The sequence below is a fragment of the Tasmannia lanceolata genome, unplaced genomic scaffold, assembly GCF_043159265.1.
Source record: "Tasmannia lanceolata isolate RefF3 unplaced genomic scaffold, GAP_Taslan_0.1 ptg000015l, whole genome shotgun sequence".
Taxonomy (NCBI): Eukaryota; Viridiplantae; Streptophyta; class Magnoliopsida; order Canellales; family Winteraceae; genus Tasmannia; species Tasmannia lanceolata.
The window spans coordinates 37,444,060-37,468,249 of NW_027518692.1; the positions used below are offsets into that span (position 1 = coordinate 37,444,060).

At 38.5% G+C, this 24,190-nt stretch overlaps 2 protein-coding genes across 2 annotated transcripts in view; one reads left to right on the forward strand and one right to left on the reverse strand.

The window, feature by feature from the left end:
- Positions 1 to 7,174, reverse strand: part of LOC143847056 (uncharacterized) — a 40,303-nt gene extending 33,129 nt beyond the window's left edge. Inside the window, exons 1-2 of the mRNA XM_077355723.1 lie at positions 6,036 to 7,174; positions 4,573 to 4,688 (exon numbers count right to left, since the gene is read on the reverse strand). Of these exons, the coding sequence (XP_077211838.1) occupies positions 4,573 to 4,688; positions 6,036 to 6,835 (916 nt within the window). The 5' untranslated portion in view covers positions 6,836 to 7,174. The remainder of the gene's footprint in view (positions 1 to 4,572; positions 4,689 to 6,035) is intronic.
- Positions 7,175 to 16,369: 9,195 nt separating this feature from the next.
- Positions 16,370 to 19,881, forward strand: LOC143847058 (protein CHUP1, chloroplastic-like). The gene is made up of 4 exons (XM_077355725.1): positions 16,370 to 17,023; positions 17,139 to 17,185; positions 17,776 to 18,531; positions 18,610 to 19,881. Exons 1-4 carry the CDS (start codon positions 16,885 to 16,887, stop codon positions 19,591 to 19,593), a joined length of 1,926 nt encoding a protein of 641 aa, XP_077211840.1. The 5' UTR covers positions 16,370 to 16,884; the 3' UTR covers positions 19,594 to 19,881.
- Positions 19,882 to 24,190: the final 4,309 nt, after the last annotated feature.

Below are 24,190 nucleotides of genomic sequence, written 5' to 3' on the forward strand. Positions count from 1 at the left end.
TATGAGTTTGGGTTTGATTTTTAAATAATTTTAAGTTTGGGAGATGATAAATCCGCCACTTCTATTTCCCTATTCTGCCCGCTTTTACCAGTTATGAGCTTGGTTGGGCTTCAAAACCAGAAAACCTATTAAAATAACTCTGCCATCAAAGTTATTGGAACCACGGTTTTGCGTGAATGCCAATGCCTCCGTCAAAGTGCAGATTTTCCCCTTCAATGCAGAAATAAACAGTAAGAGACTCCCGAGCAATGGCAGATCATGATCCATCAGTACAACAAACGATATCCTCACTCTTGAGAACTTGCGATCTCGGTCGGAGTTTCCTTCTTCACCTTTGAATGGTTCATGAAGGGCACAAACCTTTTACCAAAAAAGAATGGCACAAACCCTCTCCTCTACATGCAGGACAATTATAGAACCCCTCCTCTCTATTCGCAATCAATGATGACATTCAGTGGTCTAGTCCTTTTTCTTTTTTCTCACTGTCGCCAGTAACTTCTGAACTATCCCTGAACAGAGCTTCTTCAATGTCCCTTGGTTTTGTCTTTCCTTTCCCCTCACTGTCATCATCCCTACCAAGATTACGGAGACGTGAGTGAGAGGTATGTTGATCAGGATGGGCAGAGGGGAGATGGTGTTGCGCGAATTTCACATTCATAGGTTGTGCCCTAACGTCGTTCGAGTCTTGATAAGCTTCTAGTTTTGCCCTAAAGACTATTAGGGCAATGAGTAATCCTATCAAGCCTTATCTTATAGGCTTCTGATGGGTCCAAGTAGAAACAAGTAAACTAGGTTTTTGGAGCTTTTCTTATTTATTTTGTGGTTAATGATTTTGAGGGTTTCAGGTTTCGGTTTCAATATGCGCTTTTTCTTTTTTCTTTTATTTGAATGGAAGCCAAAAGTTTATTAATAAAAATAGACTGAGATGGTCAAAGGAGTTTTTATTGACTTTAGGGCAAAACGTGGAACATGGTGGCAAAGAGAGGAACGCGGCCAAGGGAAAAGGGAGCCGATTCAGGGGAGTTCACAATGACGCGGGGGAGTTTTAGAACTTTGCTTACCACAGTTGATGCTGGACGATCGAAGGAAGGACTGATTCTTCACTCTGATACCAAACTGATGTAGGATAAACCTATGGAAGGGACGTAGGAAACACAAGCCGGGAAGTTACAGATTTATGTCGGGATGGTGTAGACTATTGTAGTAGGAAATATGAGTGAAATGGATGGGTAAAATTAAGGGTTTGAGTCCTAAAATAGGTTATTAAATTGGGGAAATATTTCCACGGGATTATGATAGGTTTGGAGCGGTGCAGACATATGATCAGAAATTGTCGAAGGATCCCAGGGGGTGTAAAATTAATTTTGGGACAAAACAAAAGGGGCACAAGGCATCGATGGATTTGAATGATGTTTCTAAGGTTGGAAATTTTTTTAATGGGTATTTTAGGATTTTTGGGTAGAATATAGGTGAAAAATAATGCATAAGAGGCTTTGGGTGAGGTTAATGGAGGTTTAGCAAAAAACATATGAGAGAACGTCAGTAAAAACAATAAATAACAAGTAATAAGTGGTAATCTACTTATCTCAAGACTTCACACCATGAGTTTCTTTGGCATCCCACCCAAAAAGAAGAACCAGCTGAAGTAATTTCCTCCAAGAAGCTCTTAATATCAAATAGCAAATAGCAAATGAACTACCCCTTTCTAAGGACTTAAAGACTTGTTCCCAGTTAAAAACCCGTAATACATGTGTGGGGCCTATTTAAAATAGCCATAACTCAAAGAATTTAAGCAATTTTGACTCTAATCTAATACTCCCTATGACTTAAAAAGAATCAAATAACACTCTAAAACTAAATAAAACTCTTTTAACACTAACGATCGGCCCCGTCTTCTTAAATCTTGATTCTTCATGTCATCTTGGAAGGTCCCACATCAACGTTGCACATGTAATTCATTTAAATATTTTTTGGCATAGGTACGCTGAGATCGAACCTCTGACCTCCTCTAGGTTTAAGAACAAAGCCTTGACCATTGAGCTAGTATAAATATAAATATTTATACTTAATACATAATCTACATTTGTCATGCAATTCATATAAATATAATTATGTAACACATACCGGTATAGTATATTACTGATACATAGCGTACTGGTATAATGTAAGCCTAATATACACACGGTTTTAGTTTTCATTGTGCGTTTCAATTTCATGTGCTTCGGTGGGGATGGAATTGCAAACTTTTTTGACATTTCGTGCCGATTTCGGTGGAAATTTAAAACTATGATTCTGACGTATAGTTAGTTGTTAGCTATTGAGGCTGAAAATACAATTTGATTTGGCTTTGTCACTCTCTATGAGGATTAAGATTTCCACTCATGCAAATGTGGATAGTAAACATATTACGAGTTCGCGTATGCTTCTGATGTGCCCACCACTACGGAGGCAATGAACTACCCTTCAACCACCAGATTACGTTAAGGAAATCGCCTTCCAATACAACATGGTCAAGAAGAGAAGGCTCCAATATCCTTAACCCTTGGAGGATTGATACAAGCTCCACTTCATTGGAATCTGCCATGCCGATAGGACCCAAGAAAGCCCACGTTGTCGAGCCTTTGTCATTTCTTAGTAGACCTTCAATGCCCGATGGCTCTGGGTTTCCAATACTGGATCTGTCAAAATTAAGCTTGACATGTCCTGAATCAGGAGGGCTCCAAGCTCCAAGCCTGAGTAGAAGCTTCTCTTTGATTGCTTCCGAAACAAGTCACCCTCCACCCATGCCGCAGATCAAATGCAAAGACAAATCTGAATGAATGGAGACTTCTCACCCAAGCAATCGTTGATGCAAGGATCTTTGAAAAAATGAATGGGTGGTTTTTTTACTAACCCCTTAAAGTAGTTTACTGGTTGTGAAGCATAACCAGCTAAAAGGGCTGAAGCGAGGGAAATAGGGGCCGGATTTATCATCTTCCTATAAGGTTTGGTCAAAGTTTCCTAATTGGGAACCAAGTCTTTTCGTAAATTAGATTCTACTTAAGTTAGTTACTATTTCTTTTTTAAGACTTTTGATAAGTCTTTAGTTTTGTTTTTTTTTTATGAAAAATGAATAGGTCTTTAGTTGAAATTGATTCTTTAGTTTCTATTTACTTAAGAAATAGTAAGTAAAGACTTATTATAAGTCTTTAGTTGATCTTGATTCTTTAGTTTCTATTTACTTGTTTAAAAAAGTAGGCTAGCTAGTTATTTCATGGCATGGTACAAGATGACTCTAGAATAGGGAATCGATTTATTTTATTTTTATTTTTGAATGCCAGCTAAATTCATTAAAAAGACCAAGATGGTCAAATACAAAGAGATAAAGAAAAAAGAAAGAACATATTTCAGAAAAAAAAAAAAAAAACAATGATTCAAGGGGGCATAAAATCAAAATGCTCGAGATCTTCCTTCTCAACCCCTTCTCTGGCTATAGGGAATGGTTTTATACAATCTAGAAAAAGAAGTTGTCAAAGAAAAGGAGTCTATGCCTAATATTCGTGGGGATATCTCCCATATTTATGCATGCCCAGGGGCTTGGATGGATTCTATACAATTGAATACATACAAATTATGGAAGGTTGCTTCCTCTTAAGGTGGATGAAAATTTTCCCCATCATTCTTCCGAGTGTGATGCTTTGAAAAGATCCAAAGGTGTGACGCCAAAGGAAATCCAAGGATGCCTAAGGAGGCTAAAGGTGTGATGACAAGGGGTGAGTTGGTGTGACCCCAACAACTATCTCTCTGTCCTTCTATCCCTTCTACTTCTTTCATCTTTTATCTTCTTCGTAAACCCTAATTTCCTCTCTTCTTTTTTTACAAGCCCTAGACTCGAGATCCAATCCTCACATTCCTAATTTTTGTAAGCTTAGGGATCGGATCCTTGCACTATTTGAATCTTAGAATCGATTTTAGCAGCCCAAAGATCAAAACCCTCGATTTGAATTTCCAGCAGAACCCTAATTTCTGGACTTTTATTGCAATTCCCTGCAGATTAAATATGTTAATTTCCTAACATGATATTCCACCATAGAAACTCAAATGGTTGTCTTTTTAGAATGAGATGAAGTGTAAGACAGGAAAGGTGAATAATATAAGCTTCAAGGAAAAATGTGATGGAAGGCATTAGGGACATAACAATACATTCTTTCAAGGGCATCTCTGTCTTTTTTAATGAAATCTACCACCATTCAGAATATATATATATATATATATATATATGTGTGTGTGTGTGTGTGTGTGTGTGTGTGTGTGTGTGTAAGCTTCAAGGAAAATGTGATGGAAGCCATAATGGACATAACAATACATTCTTATTCCTGTAAACAGATTACAAGAAATTGAATTACAATACTAATAGTTCAGCGGCAACCATTTTGAGAAATTCCATGTAAAAGCTTTTTGAGAGCCCAAGTAAGATTAAGTGGAAGGGCTCTCTGATAAATAAAAAAACTAGTTAAAACTCATTCAAAAGATTACGTCATAAAAGCATTCCTGTAAATTTTGATTGCTGCAAAAAGAACCAACCAAACTTACCATGAACCATGATTTTAGCATCATCGTGCCTGCTGAAAATGTCAATAGAAATTCTTCCACCACCTCCCCCGGCCAAACCACTACCTCCTGAGGCACTGATCATCCCACTCCCCTTCCTGCTCTTGATAGAAAAGATACTTACAATAATAAAAACATTGGTATGAATCCAAAACAGAAAACATATGTAAAACGTTTACCTACGTTATGAGGTATGACAAGTACAATGCATTTGGGACACTAATGCATATACGCACACATGCACTCAAATATTCATGTATGGTAATGTTAAAAGTGAGCATCGTGCATATATGCACCAATAGGGAGAATCCACGAGATACAGGTCGAGAAAGAAGTTTTCATGATTACTATGGATGATTAGTGTAGTGATTTGAGGAAAAGAATGCCATTACTGCAGAAGCAAATGCACTTCGGACAATTCTGAAAATCTGTGCAAGGTTAGGAGTAGGTTAGATATTATATGCATTTCATGCACATGTAATTGGTCTACAGGTAATAGGATTACCCTTGCTAATGCGACATTATTAAAACCTCATATCATCTCATGTCCATTAAATTTCCAAGAGTAGTGCCGAAGACATTAGAGAGGTCACGATGGAACTTCTCATGGGAATGTTGAGGAGTGGAACATAGTTATCGGGTATGCTAGAGCAAGGTTTTAAATTTTGGTTTCGGTCCGCATGGAAACAGAAACATTTTGGTTTCGGTGGAAATCTTGTAAAATCATAGAAACAATGGAAACATATGCAAATGATTATATATTTCACGGCCAAAGATGTAGAGATTCAAACACAAGCAAAAACAATAGAATATTAAAACCTTTAAAGGGGTTGTTTGATTGCAGCATAGGTCGTCCAAGATAAGGCCTTATTCTAGATTACCTTGTAATCTACGAAAAGTTGTCTTGGATACCACATCTACAACTATGTTTATGTGAAGAATTTAAAAGGTTAATTCAGCTAGTCGAACGTGATATATTTGTTGAAATCAGTAATTAACTGTGCTCCAACTCTAAAGGCTAGTTGGAATATAAATGATTAAGTAACACCAACTCTAACGGCACTCAAACGGCACTCAAACGGCTTAAACTTTTGGAGTAATTGGTCGCTTCACATGGTATCAAAGCAATTGCCTCACGGCAGGTCCTGGGTTCAAAACCCAACAACTCCTTGATATTAAAAACCCAAATCAACCCAAAAAAGAGGGGACACACGTCAGGGGCAGTGATGGAATATAAATGATTAAGTAACACCAACTCTAACAGCTTAAGCTTTTGAAGTAATTGGTTGTTTCACATACTCTACCACTTACAAGATTCTCAGAAGGAAAGTACGCATACAACAAGAAGAATCTATTCACTTGTTCTAACAAAAAATGCATCAAATTCTACATATCGAGTGTATGAACATGTGTGTGTTAGGTAAAGATTAAAGACAAGATGTTACATTTTATGAGCCTGGATGAAAATGCTACCGCCCGATCCACCTCCGCCCTTGAGACCACCATCACCCCCATCAGCAGAAACAGTCGCATTAATCTCAAGAAAACTCTTAACCTCAATCCTAATCCTCCCACCGCCTCCACCCCCATAATCCTCATCTCCACTTGTCGTCCCACCCTTACTCCCATAGTTCCAAGGCTTCGTTAACGTCGCCCAAGCATAAACATCCCCACCCCAAACATCCTCTGCAAGTTTCTTCTTATCTTTAAGACAACAAGCCCCTCTCCCTCCATGCCCCCCGCCGGCCCCGTCAGTCCCCAACGGCGTACCACTGGTCTGCTCCGGCGGAGCTCCGGCGAGCCCTGTTGTATTAATCAGAGACCCATCAAAAAAAGTCACGTTTTTTGCTAACAAAATGAAAGTCCCTACTAAGATTGATGAATTCTGGCCTAGACTAAAATCCCCAGAAATGTTGAAAGAAAGGGTGCAACCAGGGTTCGAGCAGCTCAAGACGATTCCGGGCAGGACGTCTATACTGCCCGTTCCTTGTATGTACAGATCGTTCTGGAGCTCTAAATTAGTGTTTAGTTTGCAAGAATCGTTTAAAGAACCGATTCCTTTGAGATCATCCTCGCAAGAGAGGGAGGAGATTGAAGGTGGTAATGGAGGGAGAGAAGGGGGAGGAGGAGGGGAGTAATCTTGACCGAACAAATCGGAATCGACGATCGAGAAATCGTCTTTGGAAGCGGAGACGAGGAGGAGGGAGAGGAGGAGAACGTGGGAAAGATATAGAAAAGGTGACATTTGCAGGGGTGGAAACTCATCAGAGTGAGGAAACCCTAAATTGGGATGATGAGAGGATTTGGATTTTGATTTGGAAGGAAGGAAAATTGTTGGAGGAGATCCAAGAAACTAAGAAAGTGGTGTGAATATGGCGGAGGTATGGAGGAGAGGAGGGTTTTATGGTTTCTGATCGACGGCTGAGAGCGAATGGTAATTGTACCTGGGAATGAACGAACGAACGATGATTGAAATCTGTTAACAAGAATCCGTTTTCCAGATCTTTCATAAAGCGAGACAGAGAGAGAGTTTCTTTTTCTTAGTTTCCTTTTCCTTTACCTAGAGCGGTTTGAAAGCAGGGGAAAAAGAGGACACGAAGGAAAGATTTAGGAAAGTATAATAAATGAGATTAATGACGATGATGCTCAAATATTAGTGTAGATGGGACAATTGATATAGTTGTTGGGGATATGAAAATGATATCTTGGTCTCCTCCTTTTTGCTGGGCCACCCTCTTCTAGATTAGAAAGGTAATAAACTAATAATATAATAATAACCATGGTTATAAATTTCGGCAAATTTCGGCCGGCCAGAATATTTCGGTTTCGGCCAAGGCCAAAAACAAATTTATATAAATTTTTTTTCACAAGATTTCAGCTTTGCCCTAAATTTCATTGATGTTTTTACCTTTTTTACAAAATTTCCATCGAAATTGGCCGAAATTCCCATCTAAATCAAAATTTAAAACCTTGATCATAGCTCATAAATACACTAAAGGGTTGGCCAAGGGAAAAAATGGGGGTGGATATACCGTCTCTCCACGTCGATTCTAATGTACGTGCGGGCTCCACTGGATGTGTTTTGTAGGACTGTCAATCGGGATGGGCATGCTCATCCCAATTGATGATGTGAAAAACAATTTTCTGAAGGTTGCTTTGATTGATGGGGAAGCCTACTACGTGGACGACCCAAATTAATCTATAAAACAGGACCCACAGATGGAGGTTCCCGGAGTTATTATGTGGTGAGGCTGGTCTTGTTCAAATATCCAAACCGTTCATCTGTTGGGGCCCAACGTAAATAGGTTGTGGCCAAACTTCCAATCTCAGATAATCCTAAGCCTCCAATTAGTAGAGGCGGTGTTGTCTCTCAATAAATCGGGAGGCTAGGATCATCCTACGGAGATGATTTTGGGGGCACAGCTTATTTGCTGGAGCCCAACTAGTGAATGGTTTGGATCTTTGAATAAACCCGTGAGACTGTTTAAGGACAAAATAAACCCCAACTTGCTATCCCCGTAGAGAGCAGCCCCAATAGGAAATGGACCAAATGGCAAACCGACCAAGCCCATTTTAAATTTTAAGTAGCTAGTACGTTGATGGACTTAGAAGTAAGAATTAAGATTGACTTTTTAAATATAAAGCCATCACCTATCAAAATAGGCTGGGAGTCACATTCATCCAACACGTGTATTCATATCAAAAGAATCGTGGAGTCACAATCCATGGGGCTACTCTAAAAGGTTCTTTTTTTTGAAATAGTACTCTAAAAGGTTCTTGTGTCACAATCTCAGGGTCCTAGTCCAACTCGATGATGTTCTTCCAAGGGAGTTGATTCTTCCCATGGAAAAGTTAGTGGAGATGGAAATTGAGGGCTCTGGGTGTAACTTGAGCCATGTTTGGCAGCCATGAAAAAATATTCCATGGAATATTATTGGGGCTAGTTGTGAAAATAGATGTGCTGAGAGGGACATCAGATCATTTGAGAGGGTAAAGAATCTAAAGATGATGGGAGCATGAAATGCGCTGAAAATTGAGTAGTGTAATTCTTTTCACTGTTTTATAGGAATTTCTCGTGTGCTCCTTCTACTCGTGCCCTCAAGTCTCTACCCCTCCTGCTCCTTCTACCTTGATCGGATGATTCAAGGCCATCAATCCTCCCTTTTAGAGGGTTCTAGCAAGAAGAGCTAAACCATTTATTTTTTGTAGTCCTTTGTCTAACTCATGAGATGTCTGTTGGGAATGTGACTAAGACCATGTGGGTTCCTTCATGATGTTCTACAAGATAAAACGGTCTTGATCTGACATAATTGACGCAAGGGCGTATAAGATTATATTAATAGTCTATTATCATGGGGGATTAAGGAAGGTTTTGGCTGATTTTGGAAAGTGAGGGAATAGACTAAGAAGTCGGCACTCACTCTTGTAATGGCCTGGTTTGCCACAGTTGAAACAAGCACCCTTTCTTTTCTTATTCTTATTAGTCTTCTTTTCAGGGTGTTTGTTTCTCTTCTAATTGCCTTTTCCTTGTTGGTTCAAATTCTTGACATTTTCCACCAAATGGATCTTAGAGGATACAGTTTCATTTTCTTTCTTGTCTCTGATTCTTGACTCTTCCTCAATCCTGGGGCATTAAGCCAAGTCTTCAATAGACATTTCCTCTTTCTTGTGTTTTAGACTTTTTCTAAAGTCTTTCCAATTTGGTGGAAGTTTGTCAATAATTGACGGGACAATGAAGGAATCATCAAGAATGATGCCTTGCAAATGAATTTGATTAATTACATGTTGTATTTCATGTAATTGATCAATAACAGACTTATCATCTACCATTTTAAAATTTAAAAATTGACTCACAGTGAATTTCTTGCTACTGGCATCTTCCGCCAAGTATTTGGCTTCAAGTGCATTCCAGATTTCACTTGCCGATCCCATGCCTTGATATATGTCAAATAGTGTATCTGACATAGCATTTAGGATGTGACCTTTGCAAATGTAGTCATCATGTTCCCACTTCATCCTTGCACGAGCCTCCGCCAAAGTTTCATTTTCATTTGCTGACGGCTTTAGAGTAGTGAGAACATGGACCACTTTGAGTGATGTCAAAATGAAGTGCAACTTCTTCTGCCAGCGCTTGAAATTTCCTTTGTCGAAACATTCGAGTTTGACGAAGTCTTGGGTCATTTGACGAACCGAATAAAGTGCCATTGAAACAACAGTAGAAAAATCTTATCTTAAGATTGTTGGAAAAACTTGTTGAGGATACTGTTGATGATAGAAAACAGAAACTTGTTGCTTCAAGGCGTGATATCACTTTCCTTAAGACAAGATTCGCCCCCACTAGTAGTGTGCAAAGGGGATCCGCGAATTGCCTCCAAGATACAATGAAGCCTAGTAGGGAAGCCCTACTAATGTTTGATGACGCGTAGCACTAGCGGAATCAAACCCGAAATGCCCTTCCGAAATTTTAAGCCTTAGAGAAATCTCTAGATTCTATTTCTGCAGAAAAACAGTATCTAGAACAGTAAACAAAAGAAAAACAGTATGTAGAAATACTTGGGGATTTTTGTAGGAGTGTAGAAGAGAGTGTAAAGTCTGTCAGAATTGCCAATTCGATTTCTGTTTGAAATGACCCAATTCTGCACATTTTATAGACCACCTGGTGTCTTTTCAGTGTGAAAAACACCTCTGCAGGGCACCTTTCCAGAATGTTTGAAATCTGACCGTTAGATCGCACCCATTGATATTGAACGGTCCTGATCGATCCTAGATGTGACTGTTGGTTTGAGTAAAACTTCTCTCCAACCCAGTCATCGTTAGATCAACCATCTATAGTGTGGATCGCACCCCCTTGGCACCTGACCGTTGGGGGAAGGGACACAACTCATTTGATCACACCCTTTGACCGTTGGAGTTATGGGCCCATTGGGTCAACCGTTAGGCCCGAACCGAAGCCCAACCCAACCGGTCGGCTTGATGGGCTTAGTGCGAAGTGCAAAGTGCGCCTAAAAAAGCGCCAATAAAGCGCCCTATAGCCCATTGCCCACGCCGCGCGCGCGTGCGCGTGTGCGAACGGTGCGTTGCACCGTCCCGCGGGTCCAACCATGGGTTCAACCCAATGTGCAATCAAACAAGTAATAGAAAAGAGTAGTGCTTTATAAGCTCTTCTCTTTTTTTTCTCTCATCCGGTACGGACTATCTTTTCAACTACACTTCTACATCCTTCTGTAAAAGCAAATATTTCCAAGAAAACATTTTCTTTTTCCCAAACGCTTTTGATAAAACATTTTCCAAAACACTAAAACATGTAATATACATGATTTTGAAAATGCAAAACCACTAACATAGACTAAGCAAGAGGGAAGTATATTTGATTGAAGGGATGGGAATCGGATGGCTGGGAATAAAGGATTGTGGGCTGGTTTTAGATGTGGCTTTAGAGGGTATTTTGCGGCTGTTATCATATGTTGGGTAGGTGTTCTCTGATGGAATAAAAGTGAGGGGGCTGATAGGTTGGAGGGAGGGCTATTTTCAAAAGGTTGCTTGGCTGACAAATAAAGGGAAACTATGGAATTCAAGGATGGATGGGCTGCTAGGTGAACGGCTAAATGGTTGAGGAATTTCAACTAGAGATAATGGGCCGAAATCAGAGAACGATGGGCTGAGATTAAGCTTATCTTAATGGGACTTTCTTAGCAACAATAGCAAGCAGCAGGTGGCTTGCAAGAAAGGCAACACGAGCAGGAGATGGCTGTGTATTATCCGGCGAGCGGAAAAGGGACAACCGAGGGACCAAAATAAAATTTTATTCATCAAAAACTAATAAAAACGTGTACAATGATGCCTTTTTATAGACTCTTTAAACATACATTCTTCTCCTAAGACTCTACCAACCTACTAGGCTTCCTATCCAACTCAAACTTCTAATCCTATTAAAATTCAAATTCAAGAAATTTGGGACGTCCAAGACGCTCCTATTTCAAATTCCTATCTTAACTAAATACCTAAAAAACAAAAAAAAAATATCAAATACGTAAAAGAAAGGAAAATTTAAAATTAAACTAAATCTTTCATTAGCAATCTTGGACCGTTGATCTTCGTGATCGGATGAGATGCACCTGCATCAATAATGCCCCCATACGCTACTTGTAGGACCAAAATTTTGGCTTTTACCATTGATTGTAAAAGTCATTTTTTGTACAATTGTTCTTCTTACCAAATAAGGTGTTTAAGGAACTCGCAAGCCCCACCAATTGCACAATTCCAGCTCGTGTTTCCTTGTTTGTTGTGTGTGCTCGTCTCCAAGGATATCATGCCCCTGGTAGTCCTTCCCTTTTCTTTAGGCATAGCCCTATTTTAATGTGACCAATAGCCATACACATCGAACCCATCATTGGTGATCCAAACCATTCATCTTGCAGGATTTTTTTAACCCGCAAAAGTGTGGGATTATGATCCCAAGAGTGTTCACAATTGAATGATCCTATCCGTCCAATCTTTTACACTTTGTTGCATCTATTGTGAGCCATTGGCTATATTATAGTTGCTAGTTAAATGTCAGAATTGGATAGTGAAGATTGCCCAATGAGTAGGGGTGGCAAAATTGGTCGAACCGAGCTGAAACCGAACCGAAAATTCGATTTCGGTTTGGTTTTAACCGATTCAAATTTCGGTTCGATTCGGTTTGGTGATCAAAATGAACTGAAACTGAATATTTCCAATGATTATGAGTAAGGGGTGGCAAAATTGGCCGAACCGAACTAAAACCGAACCGAAAATTCGGTTTCGGTTTGGTAAAACCAAACCGATTCAAATTTCGGTTCGGTTCGGTTCGGTTTGGGGGTCGAACCGAATCATTGCCACCCCTACCAATGAGGGAGATTTTAGGGTATGGCCCACTCTCTCCATAAATAAAGAATTAAAAAGACGTAAACTTTCCCTTGGACAAGAAAGTAAAAGATATCCTAATGGCATACAAAATCAGTAAAAAAATCTATAGGATTTTGTAGTTGTTAAGTCAATATCAGTATTACTTTGGAAAAGCAAGTGAAAAAAAAAAAAAATCCATAATAAAACTTCTTCTTGGTGCCTTGCTAAGAAAATATAAATATAATATATTTATAATTTTCTTTGAAATCTCCGGTTTTATCTTATTGTTACTTCAGAACATTTTAGGCCGCCATGAAATTATTTTTCTAGGAATATTGGTTTAACAAGCGGCAGAGCCACAGGAGAGAGTGAGAGGGCACGAGTGAAGAGATTGTGAGAAGTGGTTGAAAATAGGGAAAAGAAAAACTCTATTCAAAATAGATTTTTTATTTCCTTATTTTAAGGCCACTTCACATCATATCCCCACTCATGCTCTCTCAATCCTCTCCGACTCTCCCTACGCCTCTCTCAACACTCGGTAATCTAATATTCCACTGAAAAAATTCATGGTTGCCAAACATGAACTTTGGCTCTGATTGGATGTAAATTATATAAAACTGTAGATAATAATTCTGATTTCGCTGATGCGGTTTGATAATGATCTAGCTATTTTATTCCATCTATGTCATTTTCCCTATATATCAAGACTTCAACACCCGTCTCACTACAATATAGTTGTTCAAAAGATATGTTGCAAGGACTATCTTCACTTGTGTGTTATATGGGTATGAAGACGCCTTCTTCATTATTGGAAATGCTTCTTCAACAAGCCCAAAAAAAATTGTGCTGGACGACACTTCAATGTAATGAATGCCAATGGTTGAAAAACACCTTCTCATTTTTTGGAGCTTAGCTTAAATGGTAGTGAATGCCCCGATAAGGGTAATGCTGTAAGTACAAAATTAGAAATTAGATTTGAGAATCCAACTTACAAGTCACGAACTGAAAATAGAATGCAAACGGACTTTCTAATCACAGATCTTCTGCCTTTCTCCATCTTATCTTCTACATCACTCTCCATTGAAAGATAGATGATGGTGATGTGATAACTGTTGCTTAAGGGATTTAACTTATTGTGTGTAATTCGATTAGATGAGCGGATCACTTAAATGCATGTGATTAATTGTGACGACTATAATATTGATTTAAAAATTAACCCCATAAGTAGGGATATCTTTATCTTCTGACATTAGATAAGTTATTTTGTCATTTTCATGAGTTAAGGGTCAATAATTTTGTCATTTTTATTTTTTAGAAATGCTAAAGTAAAGGGCGCTATTACAAAAGCCCATCACCAGGGGCACCCCATTGGATCCATGTCACCCAACTGCATTTATCAATCCTTTAATTTTGTATTTTTAAATGGGCGGCGTGGATCAAATGAAAAGACCCTTGCGGCCACCTTTAGTTTAGCATTCCTCCTCCCCATTTTTTAAGACTTGTCTACTACTCAATTTTGAGCGCATCCATGAGCTACCTTAATGTCTTTTTTTATAAAATTAAATTAGTTGCTTGAGGTCTTAAATTGCAAGCAAGCTGCTCCTGTCTTTCTGTTTTTTTTTTAGTTTTTTTGTAGGTAAGTTGGGATTGAACTTACAATATCAAGGTTGATATACAAAGCCTCGACCAATTGAGGTATAGGCCCAAAATCTATGTTTCTTTGTTTTTGAATGGCAAAAAATATTGTATTAGAGAAGAAAAAAGGATGAACATCTGTGACCGAGATGGTTGGAGCAAAATAATAAGAAAAAAGAAGTATAAATAAAAATAAAGAGTAGAAGGCAATTAGAGGGACGAGAAATCAACTATCACAAGGGCGGCCCTGCGAACACCTCCGTAGGTGAGTCTATCCGCCTCGCTATTCACCGTTCTCTTTACATGTTGAAATCGAACATGGAAGCCACTTTCTCTTGAATTTTCTCTTCTCAATCATGTTGGCAAATCTCCATGGGAGGAGGACGACTATCATCAGTCTACCTAGTCACATTAAGTGAATCTCCCTCAACAACCAACCTTATTAGGCTCCTCTCATCTGAGATTCTAATGCTTAGCAAGTCAACTCTTAGGTTCAACTTCATTAGAATCCGCAATCCCTATTAGCTCAGAAAAAGCCCACATGGTCAACCCCCAATCATCCTTATGAAGTCCTCCTACTCTGACCGGATCCGGATCAAAGTTGGACTTCAAGAACCCTTGATAAAGAGTAGCCCATTAGGGGAGAGTTTGTCTCCCTCTTATCTCCGGTAGCGCATAGATATCTCTCGCAAACGTCTCCATAAGTTGGTGCTAGAAGTAAACCTGAAACAGGAGAGAATCTTTACCTAAGCAATATTAAAAGAAATGGCTTTCATAAACAAGACGAGCTTTTGACCGAGCCTCCCTAAGGACCCTATCATTTCTTTCCTTCCAAATTACCCATACCGTGGCCATTAATATCACTCGCCATAGAATTCCCCCCTACTTCTCCGACCAATAATCAAATAGATCAATCAATCGAGTCGTAAAGACACACCGTATGGCAAATCTCCCAAGAATGCAACACTAGATCTCACTAGGCACCGTGCAACAGAGAAATATATGATCCAAAGACACATAAAGAGCAATGATCGATAATTACCATCTTCCTTTTTTCTAAAAAATTAAATACACAGTACAAGAACTCAAGGCAAGTTCAACTACCCGACGTCCTTGCTTTCTATGTAGCGGTATGGTTTCTAACCTTATCTTGTACAGAAAATAAGGGCAGATAATGTTCTAAAACAACAGTAATATGTTCTTCTCTATCGGACGACGACCCTAATCATTCATATTATAAGCTTTAAAATGGAACTGGTGGGCTGTAAAGATGTGCTGATTATCTCTGTGGATTCCCTACTAAGATTGCGACCAACAAATTGATGGTGTGGATCATGCAAGAAGTGGTCTCCAGCTATTCTCTTGCCTGCCTTTTTTGTCTCTTAGGCTTTGTTTCTTTTGGCATAAAATGGGTGCAAAATAAATTTTATGCCAATATAAAATTTACACCCATTTTAAGAGTAAAAATGGGCGTGTAAAACAAATTCTACGCCCACTCTATATCATGGAGTGGCCATTCACAGCTTGTTGGAATTATAACAACTGATGAGAGAAGTATAGACTTTAGATATGAGAGGGGTGCCAATATCACAAAGGGGATGCAAATAACATTTTCTTTAATAAACATGGGAAAATGTAAAGAAGAAGGGATTTTAGTTTATGCTCCAACTATAGGAAGGCAAACGCCTAGGAAATGAATGGTTTGGATAGTTGAGCAAGTGGGGCATTTGTACTTTTGGAAATCCATAGAATAAGAATCCTAGAACAGGAAAACCAAATGTGGAAGACGACTTGGTGAAGCAAAGCGTAGTAAGAAGATACAAAGAACAAACATTTATTTCCTCTACATTTGTCTCGTATACTGGACCTCAATTAAAAGATTCCATATGACTTTTGGTCTCTTTTTCTTCATGCCATTTTCAAATGCAATACACGTTTCTTTCACTAGTCACGAGAGAGAGAGAGAGAGAGAGAGAGAGAGCAAAGTAGGTATTGCCAAAAATTAGGTCTGTCAATGGTTCCAATGGACCTAGAAGGTCCGATCCAAAAGCAAGGGAACCTTAGTGGACATGATTTGGTCACAGCAAACGGATCCCATTGGATCTATATCCTAAGGTTGAAATAATTTTGAATCATGACAAAGATGTAGCCACAAGATCCAATGGAGATCAAGTGTATTTATGATGACCCTTATATGCAAGATGTGGCTGTCCCAAGTAAAAAAAGGGGGAGAATATATCATTGCCTTAAAAACACAAGCGCAAAACGGGAGCTATTTAAAAGAGGCGCCTGCAAGCAACGGGGGTCCACATCTTAAAAACTGCCTCTCTGAATGGCGGATTGCTTCAGCAATCTTCTATTCCATTTCCATGCCTGAAACCCAACCCAACCCAACCCTACCCAAATCTCCCTTTTCGACTCAAAACAAACAAACCCATAAACGGGAAGAGAGTGAGAAGGGAATAAAAAAAGTGACCTTCACAAGAAAACTCAAGGGTTTCAGTTTTCTTCTTTTTTCTCATCTTCCATTCCTCTTTTGTCTCTGTTACTGTTTGTGGGTTGTTATTATTATATATTTCTGGTCCTATTTTTGTTCTATTTTAATAGATGAATGGGTCATGATTCATGAGCAGAGTTGTTTGTCTGCACGTGGATGGAGGGGGAAGAGGGGTTGATTGAAAAAAAAGGAAAAGGATTGAGGATATTTTTTTTATTTTTTTATTAATGTATTTGAATAGAAACAGGAACAGAAGTTTTGGATACATATATTAGATAAAAATAGAGTTAGAGAGGATGTTGAAAGAAGGTAAAGGGGTGAGGATGAAACCTGTCCTTTTAAAAATTGGGGTTGCTTTGGCTCTTTCCTTTGCAGGCTATCTCTATTCTCATCTCAGAACCAGAAGAATCAGACCCCACCCACCACCACCTTCAGGTTTTCTATCTCTCTCTTTCCTTCTTTATTATTATTATTTTTTATCTCTTTGCTTTTACACTTTTTTTTTTTGGGATTATAGTCTCTAGTTTTGATTTTAAATGTTTGGATTCAGGTGGTAATGTTGATGTTGTTGGAAAAGAGGATCTCAAGGAGATACATGTATGTATGATCCTCAAAAGCCCATTGATTTTCTTCTCTTTCACTATTTTTTTTTGTTTTTTGTTTTAAATTGCTTGCCTTGAGTACCTTCAATTCCTCTTTCAGTTTTCTGGGTTGCTTTGAAATTTGGATATCTCTGATTATCACATCATTGGATGTTGCAAATTCATGGAATTCCCAATTAAAAGTAACTTCTTTCTGGTTGATTGCCACAAGTAGCTTTAGTCCCTCTTTTAATTTTCTGGGTTACTTGAAATTCCTTCTATTTTCATATAATTTTTTGGTAAATTCCTGTTATCATGTCATTGTATGTAGCAAACTCATGGAATTTCGTGGGGCCCTTCAAATGAAAATTTGCTTTCTTCAGTGAATTGATTGCCTCAAGTTGCTTCAATATCTCTTTTTATCTTTAGAGCTGCTCTGATTGCTTGTGGTTGTGGCATCAGTGGATGTAATGTGTCAAGGGAATACCATGGGACTTGTCAAACGTAAAATAGGAAATTTCTTTCTTTATGTTTTTATCATCTTCAGATTTTTGAAGATGGGTTTTCAAAGAGATTAACCTTCCTCTTATCCTTCCCTTCTCATAGGAAGAAATACCCCCCAAGGACATCGATAATACTGTCATTGGGTTTTCCCCAAGCAGTAGAAGTTCTGGAGACGAACAGGGCTTCTTGTTGCCCGAGTTCAACGAGCTCGTGCAAAATCAGTTTATGATGACTAGGGATTCTCCGACAAAGGCAGATGTATTGTCCTATGTTCAAAAAGCCAGAAAGGGTGGTGATGTGATGGCGGAAATGGAGCAAGAGATCATAAACTTGAGGAATATGGTCCAAGTCCTTCTAGAGAGGGAGAGGGACATGGAGATCCAACTGCTCGAGTTTTATGGCTTAAGAGAGCAAGAAACTGCTGTTCAGGAGATGCAAAACCGGTTAAAGATAAACACTATGGAGGCTAAGCTTTTCACTCTCAAGATTGAGTCCTTGCAGGCTGACAATCGGAGGCTCGAGGCTCAGGTGTCCGATTACTCGAAGGTTGTCTCGGAGCTTGAATCTGCGAGAGCAAATATTAAGCAGTTGAAGAGGAAGATAAGTTTGGATAGTGAACAGACCAAGGAACACCTATCTGCCCTTCAAAAGATGGTCATCGCTTGGCAGAATCAAGAATGCAAGGCTACCAGTGATGACTCTGATGTTCAGAAGAAGCTGCAAAGGTTAAAGGATTTCGAGAAGGAGTTAACGGAACTCAAGAGGGTAAATTCAAGGTTGCAGTGCGAAAATTCTGATTTGTCTATGAAGTTAGAGTCCACCCAAATCCTAGCTTCTTCTTTTTTGGAGGGTCCAGAGGTAATTAACCACATCCCCTTTTGATTTTGTTACCCCAATTTTTCTTATGTTTTAAACCAACACATAAATTTGTTGCAGCCTGAAGTGTTTGAGGAAGCGAACCATCTGAGACAAGCAAGTGATGAATTGACGAAGGAAATAGAGAGGCTCCGAATGGATCGCTGTTCAGATGCTGAGGAGCTTGTTTATCTCAGGTGGGTGAATGCTTGCTTGCGCTATGAGCTGAGGAACTATCAAGCGCCACCTGGAAAAGCAGTCGCAAGGGATCTAAGCAAAACCCTGAGTCCCAAGTCCGAAGAGAAGGCAAAACAACTCATACTCGAATACTCAAATTCAGGGATTGACGAGAATAGCATCAGCTTGATGGACTTTGATTTGGAGTATAGTTCGTCATCTCAAGCATCCACTTTCACAGAGATGGGCGAGTTTGATGACTCTTCCGTTGTGATTTCATCTGCTACAGGGAACAGCTCAAGCAAATCAAAATTTTTGAGCAAGCTTAAGAAATTGGTATTAGGAAAGGACAGTCATAATGGTAATAATGCCATTGATACAGTTTCATATGTAGGCAGAACTTCAACAAGCTGTGGTACTTCAGGTAGAAGGGGATCACTTTCAATAGGTTCCTTGGATGAAACACAGAGGACATATTCATACGATAGTATTTCTTCGTGCGCCACTGTAGAACATTCGACCGCCAATCTACATGGATCACAGGCAAGTTTTTCAGCAATGTCTCCGAAGAGAAGGGAAGCCAAAATAATTGATGAGAGACAGAACAAAATCACTCTGTCTAAGAGTATGGCTAAGTCTTCATTGGACCTCCAAAGTTTAAGGAACCTACACCTAGAAAATATTAGGGAAGTAGAAGACCACAAAGCAAGACACAGTGATGTGGGATCTTCATACCTGTACAGGGGAATGGTATTGCGTGAGGGTAGTGAGATGGATTTGGTTGGTGGGGGTTGTCAGCTTGATCAGGTCCATGATGCTGAGAAGTTGGAATTATTGAAATTCGCCCATGTCTTGAAGAGCTCGCTCATGAACCCAAAGCTACACTAGAAATCATCATCATTCACTTCTTTTTTTTGTCTCCATCAACGCATTAAAGGCTTCCATCTTCTCCTCTGTACGTCTGTACCTTTAATTTGTTCCACCCTTTTGTCTGGCCATATGTAGATTTTCCTTGCCAGCATGCGATAGATTAACTCATACAATATACTCCATATAAGTTGTTAAAAAACTTTGTCATGATTTAAGATCTAGAACCCAAGTCTTATCTTGTATGTTTGGGGGCTGGACATGACTATGATTATGATCTATGTATATATACAACTTTAATTTGCATTATATCTGTTGGAGCCAACTCTTAAAATTTCTCCATTCATTCAACTGTCTTTGATTGTATTGTGATTTTATATCATTTGTTATGCCATTTTCATCATTGAAAACAAACTCTGAAAAACTGCAGGCACCTCTGAAAGGTGACAATGGAAGTTTATGGGTTATGTATAAGCTTTCTTTAGTCTGTCAATAGCAGAATAAATTTTAAGGTTGAAACAGATACCTTTTCTGTCTGACTACCGACTACCAATCAAAGCATTCATTGTACTTATTCCTGGATATATATGCAATATTGCATTGTTTGGACTTTGGAGCATTGTTTAACAACTCCCCGAGTCAATCATTGACTTGCCCGAGTCGACTCTCTTTTACTTTGAGTTTTACTCTGCTGATTTCTCGTCGAGGTTTCGCTCTACCAAGTCAATCAGATCTCCCTTAACTTGCCTGAGTCAATGAAAACTTGACCGTGTCAATCATTGACTTTCCGGGGTCGACCCCCTTTTACCTTTGCTGAGTTCTTGTTCGAGTCCGAGTTCTGAAACATTGGTACGGAGTATGCAACATGCACTCATCTAACAAAATTCATGATTTTCTGCATTAGATAGACCTCCCAAACATGAACATCCACTACCCTTTTCTCCTTTTTAAGAACAAAAAGGAGTTATGTTTTTTTTTTTTTTTTTTTTTTGAATTTTTTTTCCTTGCCCTTTTTGAATTTTAAAAGAAGAAGTTATGTTATAAGGTGGTTATGTGTACTCTAATATCTAGAGCAGCGCAAATTGTTTTTCACCACCTTAGAAAGCTTGAGATTTGCCTTCTTCAAAGTTGGGTTTATGATGAGATCTTAAAAGTAGAGAACATGTGCCTTGGACAAGATCTCAGGTTCAATTTAGGAATTGCAACGAGAAAGTCGGAAAAACTCTATTTTTTAGCTCTTATGGCTGAGAGCTTATGGATATAATCGAATTAGATTATTTATAACTAGACATTAATTCAAATAATCTTACAACAATTTTTTTCTACATTCTAGATCTTGGTCCAATACATATTAGATTTCACCAATGACCTCTTGGATGATTTGGTTGCATTGGAAGGGAAATTGAGAAACTTTCCCCCAAAACATGAATTTCACCCCATCTGGTTGCTTCTCCTTGGGAAAACTCCAGTAGAAGGCTACAAAACTTGATATTGACACTCTTTAGCTTCTCATTTTGATATTGGCATAATGGCACGTAACAGCTTTCCATTTCACTTTCCTTGGATTTTTCACAACTAAACACCCCCACTTCAACTCCACTTCACTTCGAAGCCTTATTTCTAATTCATTAAGAATTGTATAGACGAGAAGTCTAATCGAAAGGAAAATAAGAAATAGAAAGAAAAGAACTAAATGGAAAGAGAAACCAAATCCTGAAAGGGAGAGATACTCATCCACTTTAAAGTTTTTTCAATGTTTTTTTGTGACGTTTTGATAAATGTTTCGGAATCATCTGGCATTGATTGATGCCAACTCCTCTTCCCAACTTACTTTTCACATATCATTTGATGTCAATCTTGCAAACAAATTGATTGATACCAACCTCTCCACATTACACCTCTTGCCAAATATATAAAGGCATTTGACATTTGAATATTTCCCTTGTTTAGAGTTGGAATTCCCAAACGTGTATACTTTACAATTTCTTTATATTGAAACTCATCCCATGCAAGAATGGGCAAGAGAGACAATTTCAAATCAATTATTTCTACTTTTACATGGTATCGGAGTGTACCTATATATGTTCTCTCTCTCTTTTTTTAAAAAACTTCCCTCACTCTTTTCGCCCCTCACTACTCTTTTCAACTTCCCTCACTACATTGACCTTTGATTGCTCATTAGATTAGTTTTATTTTGTTCTAGTCATTGCTAGTAGTGTACTGTATGGGTAGTGGTAGTTTGTTAATTTTGTACTCATCTCTTGTCTTTTATGTCTTTGTAGCATACTTGGGGTAGTTTGGTTATTTTGCTATTGTTCATGAATTTTTGGTCATTTGTCAATTAGTAGAGGTATATGTGTCATTTCCATTGTAGGGAAGCCTATAAAAAGGCCATTTCCCACCGTTTTGTATTATTTTTGGGGGAATTTTTGTTACATGTCATGCAGCTCTTGAATAAAGTAGTTCGGTTAGGGTTAGGTGGTTATTGTGTAGTTAACATTATCTTCTTAGTGTTTATCTTTTAGTAGTCATTTATCTTTTAGGAGTCCTTGTATATCTTGGAGTCTTCTTATTGGAGGAGACTTTTGTTGGGTTGAACCGATTACCTGAAATCTGTATTTAAGGAGCTGAGGAAATAATGAAGGACATCCTGAATTTTAAGCATACACAGACGTGTAAAACCTGGAGGTATTGAATTCTCTCGAAGCAACTCTATCATCTTTCCTCTATTATTTTTCATCTTTTTTGATTATTCAAAATTGGTAAGGCCTGAAGCAATCATACCATACCAAAGTGGTATCGGAGCTCAGGTATGGACCAACGTGTGGAGCGATTAGAGCAAACTATGGAGTTACTTTCAACGGGCCAGCAAAACATGATGAACCGCATGGCAGAGATGTTTGAAAAGTTAAACGCACGTGTGGATCAAATAGCTAGTCAATCTGCTAGGGCCTAGGAGTACAGAAACCAAAAAAAAAGACAAATGTAGGGCTTTTTTTGATGGGTTAAGAAGCTGGAATTCACGAGGAGGAGTTTCATGCCACATTTCTTGGACTTGAAGGTTAAGAAGCTGGAATTCACAACTTGGTCTTCAATTCCAAGCTAATTTCTCCTTGATTGAATCAAGGATTTTCTTCGAACCAAGGGACATAGGCATACCGTTGCCTACTTCGACAATTCGCATTCAAGAAATTCAAGAACCTGATGAGATGTGCCAGAGTTTCTGTTCCTGAAAGGCACTAGCGTTGAATGATGATTCTTTGTGTGATTTTGCTTTGTCCTCATCAAGTTTTCTCAAGATCTTCAGGGAGACTAAGCAGAGAACTCATTATTCCCTGAATCGTGAGCAGTGGAATTTCGGCGAAATCTGGTGCTAAAATTCCTCCGGATCTTCTTTGCATGCTGGTTACTACTGGAAATTATTGGAGTTGTGAGTAAAATCATTACCAAGCTAGTGAAACTTGTCAACAATTCCACTAAAGGGGCATTAGATCTGGAATCAGATTCAATTTCCAGCAAATGATTCGTATTACTATTCGTGCATACATTTCTTTAAGCTAGAGACGTTTTATACCCATCAATATGGCTTGCCATTATTTTGCAGTCCAATCTCATTTACACTAGGCCCAAATCCTCTCCTTACTTATTCTCTACCTTGGCCCATATAAGGCCACGGATTTTGCTCATCTGAGCTTGAAAACAAGCAAAAGCTTACAATGTTGAAATGTTTGAATTTGATTTTAGCAACGGGATAGAATTTTAAAATTTGGATTAGAACTTAATGACCAAGTTTAAGTGAGTTGGGTGGATGCAATCTAAGGTTATCACTTGAACTAATTAGGATTTATTGAGTGCACACAATATGGGTGAGTAGCATTCAACGTTTAAGCTTTGAACTTCCAAATTAGGTATGGAATATTTGTAGTCTATGAATAGGGAATGTAATTTGATTACAATGTCTAATGAAGCACAAATCAGTTATAATGATCTTGGCTTAACAGGTAAGTGATGGGGTTGAAATATAGCTGCACAAGATACTTATTAGCTTTCCCAACAGGCTTTGTGGCACTATCAAAGTAAAAATGAATGTGTACTTTTATAACGCAAGATATAGTTTAATTCAGTAGTTAATATATCTTAGATTAGAAGTGAATGTGCCAGAGAGAAAGTATTGCAAAGAACAGAAGTTCATGGTCAAGATGAGTTCAACACTATAGCGGTAATTAAATCTCTGTAATGAACTACAATATAGAATCCTAAGTTCATATGTGGAGTTCAATCAGGATGAGTAAACTAGTTTATGTAGTGATCAGAGTTTTAGAATGAAATAACACAAGTAGATGGAATTATTATGAAATAATCAGTATAAACAATTGTAGATGAGATGATAAACAAGGGAAAATATGAATAAGATCAGTACAGATGGATCACAAATGATGTGGTAAATTAGCACAAATAGCTCTAAACAAGATGATGAAATCAATTCCTAATAAATAAATCAGCCCACGTGAAGCATAAGCAAGACGGTGAGCAGGAACAAACAATTTAAAAATTCTTATTGCTGATCATCATTTTGCCGTCATACGTTTTATTAGGGTCCAAGGCCCAAATCCTCTTC

Coding starts and splice junctions, on each gene's coding strand:
- LOC143847058 (XM_077355725.1), top strand. CDS start 16,885: ATGTTGAAAGAAGGTAAAGGGGTGAGGATGAAACCTGTCCTTTTAAAA. Junction 17,024..17,138: donor CCACCCACCACCACCTTCAG/GTTTTCTATCTC, acceptor GTTTGGATTCAG/GTGGTAATGTTGATGTTGTT. Junction 18,532..18,609: donor CTTTTTTGGAGGGTCCAGAG/GTAATTAACCAC, acceptor AATTTGTTGCAG/CCTGAAGTGTTTGAGGAAGC.